This window comes from Dermacentor silvarum, chromosome 3 (assembly GCF_013339745.2).
Source record: "Dermacentor silvarum isolate Dsil-2018 chromosome 3, BIME_Dsil_1.4, whole genome shotgun sequence".
Taxonomy (NCBI): Eukaryota; Metazoa; Arthropoda; class Arachnida; order Ixodida; family Ixodidae; genus Dermacentor; species Dermacentor silvarum.
Window position 1 is genome coordinate 192,805,919 of NC_051156.1, and position 14,066 is coordinate 192,819,984.

The following is a 14,066-nucleotide window of genomic DNA, read 5'->3' on the forward strand; positions in this document are numbered from 1 at the left end:
GCCTCTTCTCTGTTCACAGCATTTCTTGTGTGTTCTCTGTGCATGCTTATCAATTGCATTATCATTCCTATTTCGGGTGGTTCTTCATGTTGAAATTGCATATACACTCGTTTAAAATGTGTTGTGTATATTTAGGTAGGCATTATAATGGGCTGTCATTATATTGGTCATAAATGAAGGTCATGGTGGGCATGCCCCATGACAAGAGGGTTTTCACTTGAGAGCTGGTTCCTTATTCTGATTGTTTCTATATGTGAGCTAGTGAAATTAGTCAAATCTCAATAATTTGGACTTGAAGGGGCCTGAAAATTTGTTCGAGTTAAACAAAGTTTGAATTAAAGGAACCTCTGTGAATGGAGAACTTAGTGCAGTGCTGCATTAGGCTGCAGTGCATCACTCGTGCAGTGCTGCACGAGTGATGCACTGATGCTGAGTTCGAAATAACGGCCGCAAATGCTTGAGTGTTCGAATTACCGGGCATTTTGGCACATTGAAATACACATAACTTTGACAGGAGCACAGCGTCAGTTCGAAGAAACCAGAAGTTTGACTTAAGTGGTTTCGAATTAATAAGATTTCACTGTATGTTTACAGAAAAGTGACATCATCTTGGCAACTCTCTCTGAAAAAAAAAAAAAAAAAAAGAGTGGGCATTACATATTTATTCTAGGTATGTATCACTACTCTTCCTCCAGGAGAGAAGTGACTGTACAAATAAAGATTTTTGTGACATCAGAAAGTCTGCTGTGTCCCTTGATAGTTGCAAGCTTCTGGACAAGGACGTGTGCTGCAACCGTTTCAGCCACAGAACTACACACCTACACAATGGAGACATTTATGCAAGAGAACATGTGGCATGAATTTGGTCAACAGTTGCCATTTGAAGGTTGTGGAAAGAGGCATCTGACAGTACTTTCATTTTGGAAAAAGCAGCACCATGAGCTGTAGATATTCCCAGCATGCCAAAACTTATGTTTGGAGGCCATTAAGGTAGAGTGAGGTGTTTATTCCGATTTCTTTGTTGTGAGGTCACAACACACGACTCTTTGAATGAGGAGGGAGCGTCGACTGAGGAATCCGTTGTGAATCTGTGGTCTCAGGCCTTCTTGAATTTCTTTAAAAGGTTGCTCTGCTCGATGGCAGCCCGCCGCTTGCGCTGCAAGGCATAGACATGGAAACGGATGACTCTCAGCAAAAGTTCTGCGCCAGAGACGTGGATCACCAACACTCATTGTAACTAGTAAAGCATGTTGAAAAAAAAAAAAAAAATCAATGCACAATTCAGTGTGCAAAACATTCTTTCATAAGCTTATTTAGCCGTATTGGCATGAGGTCTGCCCTAGCAACCATGCGTCACTGCACTGAGGCGAGGTCAACATCAAGTCAAAACTTGAACAAAAATTGGCAACGCCATGTTTGGAGCTATGAATTGTGTGCACCTTAAAGAGGCACTGAAGGTAGCATTCACCACCCGTCTTATGTTTTTGCATCTTTGCTGGCTTGTCAAGACTCTTCTAACATTAAAAGCAGGATTGTTTGGTAGTATTGCAGAAGGTTAGCTTACAATAAAACTCAAATTATTTTTATCTTTAGTGTACCTTTAAAACACTTGCATTGTGCCAGCGAACACCACAGTCATGCCGAGAATAAACATGTAGAAGAACCTGTAGGGAGGGTTGTATCTGTTATAATGCTCAGGCTGCATAATAGTTGATCTTAAACATTAGTGGCCTGAGAGCTGACCTTTACCCCACTACTTCCATGTCGTTGCATCGGAGCTTCACTTTATATGTGCGCTGCACAAAAAAGCAGACTTCATTTTGACAACAGCCAGCACATTGTAACGAAGGATCGTTGGTCATCTGGGTGCACCAGCAGTGCTTTGTACAAGGCTGGTTCGTCCGGTATGGTCTGATACGGTTGAAGGGGTTCAGATTTGTAATTCCAGCATTGATGGAGTTTTGTCTAGCTCCTCCACCAATTGTAAAGGTGTTATATTCACAGCATAAGGGAAGGCAGGAGAGGTTGAATGCATTGCAGTACTCCAACCCTGTGAGCAGCACAAACTGGCCCTGTACGAAATGCTACAGGTGTACACCTGGTTGACCGGTTATGCTTCTTCGTAACAAAATGCCTATACACACAAGGCAATGCTGTGGTGAAAATGCCAAGCATATTGTAACTGTGAAATGAAGAAGGGAGAATATCATCCACTCCAAAGATGAAAAAAGAAAAAGAAAACATGCCTGGCTTGTGTATTATTCGATTATTCAATTGACTAGCTGCAGTGGCTGCATTTTGATGTATGAAAAAAAATAATGCTGTTTTTAATGCAGAGTCCTTAGCACCTGCCACATTTGCAGCCTCAGCACAGCTTTGGAGTGCAAACACAATCATCGCTTCGTTTTCCAAATTTTGCAGCTGGCAAAGTCGCAAGTTTTGAAACACTTCTCAAGTTTCTCTCTGATTTCTAATCTTGCATAACAACTGCCACACTTCAACAAGCACTCCCCCCCTTCAAGCTTCTGGAAAAGTCTCATCACTGGGCAGGTATTGAGAGCTTCCTACATCACAACATGGCACTCACATTAGGTGTTCCGGGCGTTGCACCGACATCAAGGATCTCCGAGATGCCTCGTGTTGGCGTTTCGGTGGCAGAGCCTCCTCCCGGTTCTGCCACACTGACACCGATGGTGCTGCCAATGCTGGCTCCAATGCCACTGCTGCTTGACGAGCTGGTCAGCGTCGCAATGCCCGTGGCCGCGGCAGTGGCGGCGGCTCGCTCGGGCGCCAGCACCTCGAACTGGTGCCGCAGGGTCTGCAGCTCGTACTCGCACGTGGCCAGAGCAAGTTTGAGCTCGTACAAGAGCACCATGTCACTGCGCAACTCATTGAAGTGCTGGCACACCTCATCGCACGGCGTCGGATTCAGCTCTGCACAGAAAGACAACGTTTGTAGAGAGCTTGACATTTGGTTGTGGCATGTGCTAGCAAGTTAGTCGGTCAAAAGCGACTCACCGACACCCAGTTCCTGGAGCAGCTGTTCAATGGCCTTTGTCTTCTTCTGGCCCACTGATGCTGGCAGCTTCATCTGAGGATTTACAATGAACCATGAAGATCACTGGCCAGAAGCACCAAATGCAGACTGGCCTCCTAGCAGATAGCTTGGTTAAATTTACATGTGCATAATACGTAAATCAGAGTACAAATTTAATGACAACGGCCTGCGATGTAAGAAACATACAATGCCCTTGTAGTTCTCCACAATCCTCACAGAAAATGTCACATAAGGTGTGATATGAAGAAGAGAATACTTAATCAACGTTCGAGCGACGATTACTGCTAAAGTACAAGACGGAACATCACTTGTTGATGCATGCAAGTAGATCTCCTGCTCAAGAAAGTGTCACACGTTAGTTTTTTTACATATCACTGCAAAAGGAAAGAATATTCAACATCCTGGAACATGTATCAGGCATTCCCGAGTGCAAATAATTAAGGCCTTAAAAGTTGATGCAACTGATAAGGCGACGTGACATATACAGCAAGTGTCACCACTCAAATTTGCATGAGCACTCGTTACGTGAAGCAAGCCTTATGCCCTCACCCTGTGGCTTCGTAGCGACACTCCACAGGCCTTGAAATCCGGAAACCGAATGCCTGCTGACTCCACTGCCTGCAAGAGTGCAAAAATGAAAATGGCAATGCTTGAAAACCACGAACTGGAAATGCAAACCAGGCATTAGTTTGGTATCCATAAACGGTCACAATAGCCAGCGAGTCAAGATAACAAGCACAAACGCAATTATGTAAAACGCAGTGCTAGCAATGTCGCTCGCCATGATGCGTGACTCCAGTAAATCAACTAATGCGGAATGCGCAACGCCGCCACTGAGCAAAAAAATAAAAAAAAGAAAGGAAGCAAAGAGAGAAAATTCTGCGGCAATTTAGCGGTAAGTGCGAGAGAAATGCGCTAGCATTGCGTCGACCTCTTTAGCTTCGCAGATAATTTTAAACTCCTTTGCTGTTTCATTTCTCACTCGACACACATCCTACCTCTTCAAGGAGCGAAGTGCAACTGATGGTCGTCTGGAGCAGACTGAGGTGAAGGGGAGCTTCAGCGCCGCCACGCTTTCCCTCTCCCGAGCACTTATTTGCAGCCATGCCGCCCTCTCTCCTTTCCCAGCTCCAACTTGTTTCTAGACCGCCCACGCTCTTCTAAGCTCTCCCGTTGGTGAGCTCTTGTAAGCTCCCACATCCCCTCTCTACCTCTACCACGTGGACGGCTTCACACACCTTGGACCGACTTCACATACATACACTTCTTTCCACTTTGACACTCCTAATGCTAATGCATTAAAAAGCAGGTGTGGCCCTTCACGTGAAACAGACGTGGTCCCTCAGTTCTGGTATGGGAGAAGGCTAGGAAGGAACATCACTTGTGGACGCTACTCGGGGCGGAGAGGAAGAGTGTCTCTGTTGGTAGTCGCATTTGCCTCCTGCCGATATGGTAACAGGGCATTCAATTTCTTCTATGTCCTCCAATAATAAAACCGTTATGAAAAATTCTTTCAGTAAAACTATCCCTAGACGGCATTTCAGAACTTACTTGCAGTTTAGAACTAAAATTTGCGATGTGGCCTGGTGAGGGGCCGTTTCTAAAACTGTTGCCCTAAGTACATATATAATTTCTTGCCTATGGAAGCAAATGCTCATGGCAATAGTGGTATGTGTGCTGCTTAAAAAAAAAATTACCTAGAATCTCCTCGGGGAGTTATCTGCAATGATGCGTAAGCATTTCGTAGTAACGATGTGAGCACTCAACACTGCTGGTAATCCTAGCACTGTTCAGTGGCTGTGGTCGTCTTGGCGCCATTACGGTAAATGTGACAGGTCTGTGGCCGCACGAACTGCTGCGGAAGGTGGCGCAACGTGCACTGATGAGGCAAGCAAACTACTGCAGGTGGCGGCGCACTGATGGCATTCTGATCCGAAGCCCGGCTGCTCCACATTTATGGCTTACTAAAGGTGTGCCTAGTGCGTGCCTGATTGCACACGTCACTTGGTCACAGAGACGCGTTCACAGTCGTGCCACCGCTTGTGCATTCGTTGTCGTCTTCTTCCACAGCTGGCGAAAACATTGCTGCTGGCTCTATCTTGAAAAAGATTGCCTGACGCGAAGGACGGACGGACGCTTGGACAGTTTTCTCGTTGGGTAACCATAGAAATGCTTACGCATCAAAAAGAAGAAAAAAGAAAAAAAAAAACTTTGCGGGTCATTCGCTCAGGAGGAAAGCTTTGAGTATGAAAGAAAGCATCCATACCTGGCCTGACAACGACGACAAGAACTACAACAACGACAACGGTGACAAAAACAACACAACCTGCACTTTTAGGATGGCCATCTCGGGCATGTTGCGGCAAACATTACTAAAATATTCTGTAACAATGCGCTCTGTGTGCCACTGTGGCCTCTGAATTTTTCCTACGATAACATGATGATATCATTCAACTAGAAGTGCTCACCCCTAATGCAGCAGGACGTCACCTTAAAAGCTATCAAAGCAATGATCTGTCAACTTTGCATATATTTTTTTTTACTTTACAGCCCTTCAAAGATCAACTGCAATGAAGGCTTTGGCCACACACTGTATGTAAAAAAAAAAAAAAAAAAAAAAAAACTAATTTCTGTATGTGTAGACACAAAAGTAGCATCAGTGCAAAAATTAACAGCTGAAATAAGAGCGGATGCATTGCGAAAAGCTTGCAAAGATCGGCATTGTTGATACCGAAACTCAAAGAAATGCCGTGTAAACGACATAGAACCCACCACGTTGAGAACTAGTGCCACCTGGGTGCCTAAGCATACAAACAGCAAGATCAGCACGCATGCAAATTTCTGGGATCTGCGTTGTATTCGTTTACCACCAAATGCTTAGTGTTGTCTGCTAAGGCATCATTTAAAGGTTGTTGATTAAAACATTAAGCTGATTACCAGCCTCACAGCTTTGACAAAGTGACTTCAATAATGCGTACCACTCATTCATGAGCAATATAGCCAAAGCGAAATTTGCTTGTAGTTGGTCTTTAAAAACCAGACAACAGCGCCGGGCAGCGACGCCGGAGACCCTTCCGGACGGAAGCTCACCCCCGGCTCTGTGCGACTGCTCTTCTGGATGTTGAGCTTCTTCTTGGGGCCCTTGCGCTCGACACGCCGTGCCTCTGCGCTGTTGTCCGCTGCTGTGATGAGCTTCTGCAGGTCTTGCGTCTTCTTCTCACGCTCCTTCTTGCGTAGCTCAATCTTGCGCAACTCTCCCAGCAGCGTCTGCTCTTCTTCAACCTGCGGAAATTACAGAAAAGAATGAGTCAGTCTAGCAGAGAGGGAGACACTGGAGAGAAACAATAACCCCCACATTCTCAAAAGATTGTGGACTCGAAGCTCGCCACCAAGTCGAGTACAGCGCCGCCTCTCAACTGACAGAGACACTAAACTTCTCAAGAACTGCTGTGGATGATCCTGAAACACTGTGAGCATTTCTGTTAAATGGTGGCGCTGCTGTCTACTTCCTTGAGTTGAGGTGGAGTGTTGAGTGGAGAGAGAGATAAAACTTTATTGTGTCCATGATGGGGTCCAAGGATGGCGGGGGTTGGAAGCCTAAGACCCAGTCCCCCCCTTCCTCAGACGGCGGCCAGTCCTTGCTTTCTGGTGGCGTCTTTGGCCATCCATTAATTCCGTAGATAATAGGTTCACTGTTGAAAAGTAAACGAAGGTCAAAGTTTGCTTTAATTCTGTGCTGAAACGGCTGTGAGGGTGTGTCAGTGTTGTGACGTTACAGATTTCGAAGTATATTTTGTATTTGGGTCATTTCGGCTTAGTAAATGTTCTTGAAGCTTCTCCAGTTCAGTCTCTGGCTCTTTAGAATGCAATGTAGCCCAACGTTACCATTAAAAAAAATTGCTAGGTCCGAGCAGATGCCGTCAAGGTCCTCGACTTGATCGCAGTGAGCTCGTGCGAGAACTTCAAGGCGATGCCACCGGCTTGTGCTTTGTTCTTGTGCGTTTTCTAGCTTACCAAGCCTCTTTTCAATGTAACAGTGCCTTTATTGGTACTGAGGAAGGACGCTCTACTAATACAGCTCAAATTATTTTTCTCTTTAGCCCCCTTTAAAACAGCAGCAATTTTTCCATAACACTGTCGTCAAAATAAATTACAAAAAGAGAAAGGATATACTGCGAGCTTGTGTCCGTAGTCTTTCTAGCGTGAGCAGCAGCACTAGAAAGGCTACGGACACAAGGACGCTTAACTGATGCCATGTTCTCATGTCCGCTGCCGTTCTTGCCTTCATGTTTTCGTATGTCAAACTGACCAGCCTACCAACTCGTGCTGAGAAATGACAACAGTGCCTCTATTAATGCATTTGAATAAGTCTGGCAGAAATTTCAGAAACTACTGAGAAATGCGCAAGCCGGTCAATCAAGTCTCACAGCAGCAGCATGTTTTTTAGATGCTGCATTACTAATTAACTACTGTGAATGAGCCAAATTTAAAAAAAAATGAAGAAGAGGCCCTGCAAGTAATTTGCACTTTGGTCACAACACACATTTGCTGCTTAATCGTTTTTCAAATTTTAACATCTTTTAATTAGTTAAATTCTATTAGAAACACCACTTTCAATTCTCATACAATGCTCCTCTTGCAAATCTAGAAACAAGGCCAGTTATGGTCAGCAGCCAGCAGACTTTCGACTTCCCTCTCTTACAACCAAAGATTAAAGTAAAAAAAAAAAAAAAAAAAAGCCAAGATATTCTATCTTTACAAAGCTTCCTCAAGAGGTGCAACCGACAAGCTCCGAGATTGAAAATAAAAGTAACACATGCCAAATGCTTCTTAAGCAAAATTTGCTGCTGAATACAGTGAAACACTGCCTGATCAAGTGCTCACGTCGAGAAACATTTGTAAAGTCCTCCACCCATGGCAAGCGCCTGTGTTTAAATGTCACTCGAATTAACTTACATAAGCACCAAGCTGAGTGCTTCCTAAATAAAGAAAACTGCAGAGCACAATGAAATGATGCTAGATCAAGCATCAATTAAACAGCCCATTCACATCGAATTACATCTACATTTAGAAATCTCTCATCCCTAGCAAGCCTTTTGTGTTTACACTTCACTTAAATTAATTTTCCTTCATTTATTAAGAGAATGTTTTCTTGAGACCTCTAGAAGTTTCCTTAGGTCAAGTTTTGTTGTCTCTTCACAAAAAACACAACACATCAGGACTGCCAACAGTACACGTGGCCCGCATATGCATCGGTACTAACAATGTGCTTCCATGCATGGTGCAGGATGAGAAACATTAGGACAGGAAACTCCCGACAGGGATATGTGTAAATCATGGACTGGATAATGCCATGTCAACAAAAACATAGAGCGTAGAGCACAAACTGATGGCATCTTGTGACGAAACTAAGTTTATAGCAGCGAGTTCAGTCGTTCGAGCGAAGTGACACATGGGTCAGTTCTCTTTTCAGTAACCAGATGACGCCACTGTGTAGCATGCTCCCCATTGCCCTAGATGTTCACCTTCTCTCTAAATGCACCTTGCTTCACGATGCAGACTAAGCAATTAAGAGGCAATGGCCAATGCAAAGCAATGATAATCAAACCGAAGCAAGGTGATGGGGTGACAAGAATTTTCTGTCAGCAGAGCAACCCACCTGCTCTGTAGTGCGATCATACAGCTTCAGCAACTGCTCCTTGCGACGGCGTTCATGGTCAGCGTCAAAAGCACGGCCCTTGGGTTCTTGTCCAGGGGGAGCCCTGACGCGGGCCAAGGTCTTGGTTTGAACAGGTGAGAGAAAGTGAGATATGGATGTGAAAGAGCAAATTTAGAACAGTCACATTTGGGTGAAATATTTTTGTGAACCTAATAAAATGAATTTTATGCCTCGACAATGCACGGGGAGCCAGAGATGAAGCGCAATCCCTGCACTGTGAGGTGAATCACAGAGGATAGATCGCTTAACTTGCGAGCAGTAGGAGGGGGACTGCAGAATCCATTTTCAATCGATGCTTACTCGTGATGCGCAGACTTGAGTTCAGCATGCGAATACGTATTAAGTAGCTGTTGTATTGAATACTTTATCTTGTTAAATGCTTTTAGGTTTCGTGAACATTCACAATTTTGAAACAACCTTTCACGATTACCGGTGCGAAGCAAGTCTGTAGACACAGTTTTGTATTATAGGCTCTATGATCAGTGTCCTCATTACTGTTCTCTGACGAAGCCTGGTGCAGCGATACCACAATGCAAGGCTCATTTATGGGTGAATTTGGCCTCTGAGTAAAGCTTCACAACAACGCATGTTGAGCCTAATAGGTGCATCTTCTCAGAAACAAGGGAGTGCATTTATAAGCATTATGTCTTCGAATGTGGCTTCCCAGCAATAAATATTTTGCCGGCAGGTGTGACTTCATAACAATGAACTTAACATTGCCATGAAGCTGCAATTGCAGTTGAAATATGCTTGAGCCCACTTTTGATTTGGTGCTTAAATTTTCTGAAGTTTCAGCGCTGGTCACACGCACAGAGATGCTACTCCTTCAGCTGTTCCAGACTACTGGAACAAACTATCAAGACTGGCAGGGCACAATGAGGCAAGTGTACCTACCTGGCAGATGCCGTAGTACCGCTCTTTGAGGTCTTCTATGGAGCGTCCCGTGGGGAAGCGTGCCGTATCCCAACGGTCCTTCACGATCAGGAAACGCTGGTCGAAACGTCGGCACAGCTCGAGCAGGTGGTCCGTCTCGGCCCGACTCCACTGTGCGCTTGCCAGGTGCTGCTGGTACTCGGCTTCCGTGTAGGTCGGCACCGGTACCTGCTGCTCAGTCAGATTGTCAGTCATTTTAACCATTGTGGTCAAGAATCCATCATTTTAAAACAAAAAATAGTTTTTGCATGCAAAGGTTCCATATTGGGATGCTGAAAAATCGCTGTGAGGGTTTCACAATATAACAAAAACGAAAAGTTTTGAGCTGTAATGCTACTTACCTTGTTGAACTTGGCAAAAGGGTACTCCTTGCCTTCGTCGGCCAATCTCCGCCAATGGCTCAGCATCACGCCATCCTGTACAGACATGTAACGACCTGTTACAAACCAAGGTCAAACTAACAGTGAAGGCCAGCTAGAACATGTAACTACAAGGGAGACACCATGCTCATGAACAATGCACAAAATGCTTGCTGGTTAAGGATTGACACAATATCCTTTTAAACATAATCAGACACTTTTACTATCTTTCAGGAACTGCCAGAATACTACATAATGTGCACAAGGCACACATTTCTAGCATATTTCCCTTGTAGTTAAAAAAAAAAAGAAAGAAAGAAAGGCTTAGGTTTTCTTACACAGGTTCATGACACAGGATTCATTTGGGAGAGCAGGCTCACGAACACACCACCTCAAAGCTGTGTGTCCTTGCATAGTAAGCACAAAAGCAAGCTATTATTCCACTCTCAACAGGGGCAATTAGGTAACCATGGTTAACCAGTGCTTAACAGACAGGATGATGAAAGAAAAGCACAAAATAAATGTTGGAACTTCGACTGATCTTTACTATGGAGCAGTACCACAAGACACGTGCACAAAAATTACTTGCGCAAAAAACGGAAACACTGCAAATTTGCAGACACCACTACCTGACAAGATATTACTGTTAAGCGCACGGCACATGTTCATTCAGATACGTAAGCTCTTTCTCTACTGTGGCAACAGATGTGGTGCTGGTGCACTTATCAGCATCTTTTTGATGTATTAAGTGATTTGCTTGCGACATGAGCTTCGAATGCACCGATAAAAACTTCGTAGGTTAACTATGACGCATCTTCATGATTCAACTTTCTCCAGCCTTCCTTTTAAGCTGACTAGGCAATGGTGATATTCCGCAGTGCATTAAAAAGAATCTCACTCAGATGAAATTATTCCAGAGCTTTCCACCGCAATGCTCCTCACAACATAGCATTAGGAGATTAAAATCAATCAACCAATTCGTTCCCCTTCCCTTTTCTGTTCCTACTCAATAATGTATGTTTAGCAAGAAGCTAATGCTTCAGAGGCAATCCTGTAGGCCCTTCCATCAATACACAACCTCACTTCTCACAGGCAAACACAAAAATTGAGTGAGATAAATGTAGCACTGTTGAACACCTTGTCATCTATTTCGTGAGAAGCAGAATTAATCACGAGGAGAAAGGGACGCACCTTGCGGGCCGGATTGTTAAACGGCATCCAGCGCCATGGCCGGACACGCCGGATTCCCAGCTTGGCTTTGTTGCGCTTGTAGCCTTGGCTGCTGTCAGTCGGCAGCAGAGGTGGGTTGTCTCTGAGCAAAAAAGCCACAACCAAGATGTCTCATGGCCGTGAAAAAGCAACCTGTAGTTTATGACATTAAAGTCTGATTTAGAACAGTACATGGCTTTCCATTCAAAACTTTGGCCTGCTACTTGGCAGAGGAAATGTGAAAAGCTAACACAGAATGCTCATTTTCAAACAGACACATGCACTGCTTAGCAAATGGGATGTCTATAACATATCATTACTTGCTGCTGGGGTGGTTGGTTTATAGTTGGTAGTTGTCCAGTCGTTTCTTTATATAGTATGGTACTATATTTTGAGGGCAAGGCATTGTGCCTGTAGCATGCATATTTTTTTTGGAAAGCCATGCAAGGAAAAATGCTTCCCCTGCCATCACATAACCACCAAGCTTAACCTGCATTATCTTGCGAGTTACTGCCCTATAGTGGGTGATACTCGAATCAAGCCCAAATTATTACGTTATCTGGTAAGTTATTATTCTATAGTGGATGATACGCATGACACGACTTACTGCTGTTGCGGTAAGTCATATCATAAGTGGATAGATCAACCAGTATGGTGGAGCACCCTGTTCATACCGAGCATCGGAGAAAAGAAGGGCATAGAGCTCCCGGTGCATCCCTTCAGGTCGCTTGAAGGTGGCCTCTATGAGCTTCCGCTTCTGCATAAGCTTGTTCTGCATCATACAAGCACAGAGAAAAAAAAAAAGAATGTCACAGTGATACAACAGCGAAGGCAATGCAATAACAGCCACTCAATTGGGAAAGATGGAAAAGGTTACGAGAAGCGAGGTAATAGGAGGCCATATGTAGTACTTACTTTCCGAGCATCTGTGCCCAGGATGCTCTCCTTGCTGACTTCTGGAGTGTTGGGACGCTCCACGTCCAATATGTCCAGGACGTCACTCATCTTGAGGCCTGCAGTTGCGTACCTTGTGAGCTTTGCGCTAAGCGTATTTGTACATGCACAAAATGTGATGCGAAATATGGGCCAAATGACACAACACAGGCACCAATGAGAAAATAATACAATAACCGCAAGCATACATTTCAAAAGCTAGAGTGGCCAGTTCGACCTAGCTATCTTTTTGAGTTTGCAGCAGCACCAACGAGGCAACGCGCAGAGCTGCTGCGGACGCCGTCCGCGTTTCCCCGCGTTTGCACCGAACGCGCGCGCAGCCGACGCCTCTGGCAGCGGCTCGGCTGGTTTCTACCAGAGAAGAACTGGACACTCGTCGAGTAGCGTGGGAAGTCGCTGCCTCTCTTCTCGCCTCGCAACGTTTCAATATACGTTCCTGTTGTAGATTTGTGCTTACGCAACTGCTTCACGTGCAACACATGCACGCTACAAGTTCAATAGTATTTCCTATTATGAAGGATTACTGACTCTCCTGCGTGCGCTGCCATTGGTTTCGCTAGACGTACATAAAACGATGACTTCAGAAAACTAACAGTTCCTTTGGGCGTTTCTTCGAACCGGAATTCGCGTGTTTACACCTTGATTCTCACGTATACTTACCCACTCAGACAAAACACGAACACGTAAGAACAAGATCTCCTACGTGGACGATCTTCATACAAAAATACGCGAGTGAACATTCTACTAGACTCCAACTTTCAAGAAAAAAAAAAAAAAAATGTAAGCGCACGGAAGCCCTGCGTAGCTTGTTTCCCTATCACGTATGTGGCTCGCAGTTTGATCGCCTTTACATTAAGATTCCACTAACCATTTGATCAAAGTATACAATACTGTTGCAAGGATTAGTCGATGGACATTAAATGCAGGGGATGTAGTGCTTCCTACGTTGGAGAGCAAGAAGCAAGCAAGAAGTTGAACGCGCGTCTCTGTAGTCAGTCAGTCATAGCCGCAGATCGAGCGTTGTTTACACAACGGTTTCCGAAACTTGTGCGGGTTTCAGGTGCCAGATTTACGATCTATGATATTTCCATAATCTTGAAATACACGCCTGTCGTCTACGGCCGAGTGGTTTTCAGGCTGCACTCTGTGTGTGCCGAGGAGCACTGCAATTCAGTGCGCGCAGGCGGCACTCACACGGCGACTTATAGTGACGGTAAGCTGTAGAAGTTATTCTTACCTTTCGGTGACTCACAAAACAGTTACACAAAGCTCAGGGACGACGACTTCAAATAGGTGCTGCGGACACACAGTCGGCAAAGGAGCACATAAACATCTCGTTTCGTACTGTCCACATAGAATAAAGAACCAACTCTGTCCAAGCTAGAAAACTTCGCGTCTTCGCCACTTCGCCAACCTGCGCTAGGCTATTTCGACGTCGAGATCAACCGCTATTTCGACGGGCAACACGACAGAATGCCAAAATAGGCTAAATTTAATAATGACGTCCTAAAAATAAATGATGTGGTTTTGACAAAAAAGAAAAGACAAATAAGTAAAGCGTCGTATATAAATTACTTTAGTTCAAGTTATCCAACACCGTCAAGAACACGAGGCGCGTTTTTTAAAAAATTCTCAGGTGGGCTCAAGTGGGCTACACGAATGCGAACGAAACCGTTGTTGAACCAAACTCCACAAGACTATTTTACTAAGGCTAGGAAACCGGGATACAGAACAGTATACGTTTCAATAAAGAACAAGCTCAAAGCAAGCATCCGGATCACATAATTGATAATAAAGCACTACTGAGAACACAGCACATACGTACGATAACAAT

General features: G+C 44.6%; 1 protein-coding gene across 1 annotated transcript; it reads right to left on the minus strand.

Moving 5' to 3' along the window:
- Positions 1–985: 985 nt before the first annotated feature.
- Positions 986–13,657, minus strand: LOC119446374 (DNA methyltransferase 1-associated protein 1). Its single transcript, XM_037710789.2, has 12 exons — positions 13,470–13,657; positions 12,194–12,291; positions 11,953–12,050; positions 11,261–11,381; positions 10,052–10,126; positions 9,672–9,881; positions 8,718–8,837; positions 6,149–6,340; positions 3,608–3,676; positions 3,019–3,091; positions 2,588–2,934; positions 986–1,156 (listed from the first exon to the last, which is right to left on the minus strand). Exons 2-12 carry the CDS (start codon positions 12,281–12,283, stop codon positions 1,097–1,099), a joined length of 1,455 nt encoding a protein of 484 aa, XP_037566717.1. The 5' UTR covers positions 12,284–12,291; positions 13,470–13,657; the 3' UTR covers positions 986–1,096.
- Positions 13,658–14,066: the final 409 nt, after the last annotated feature.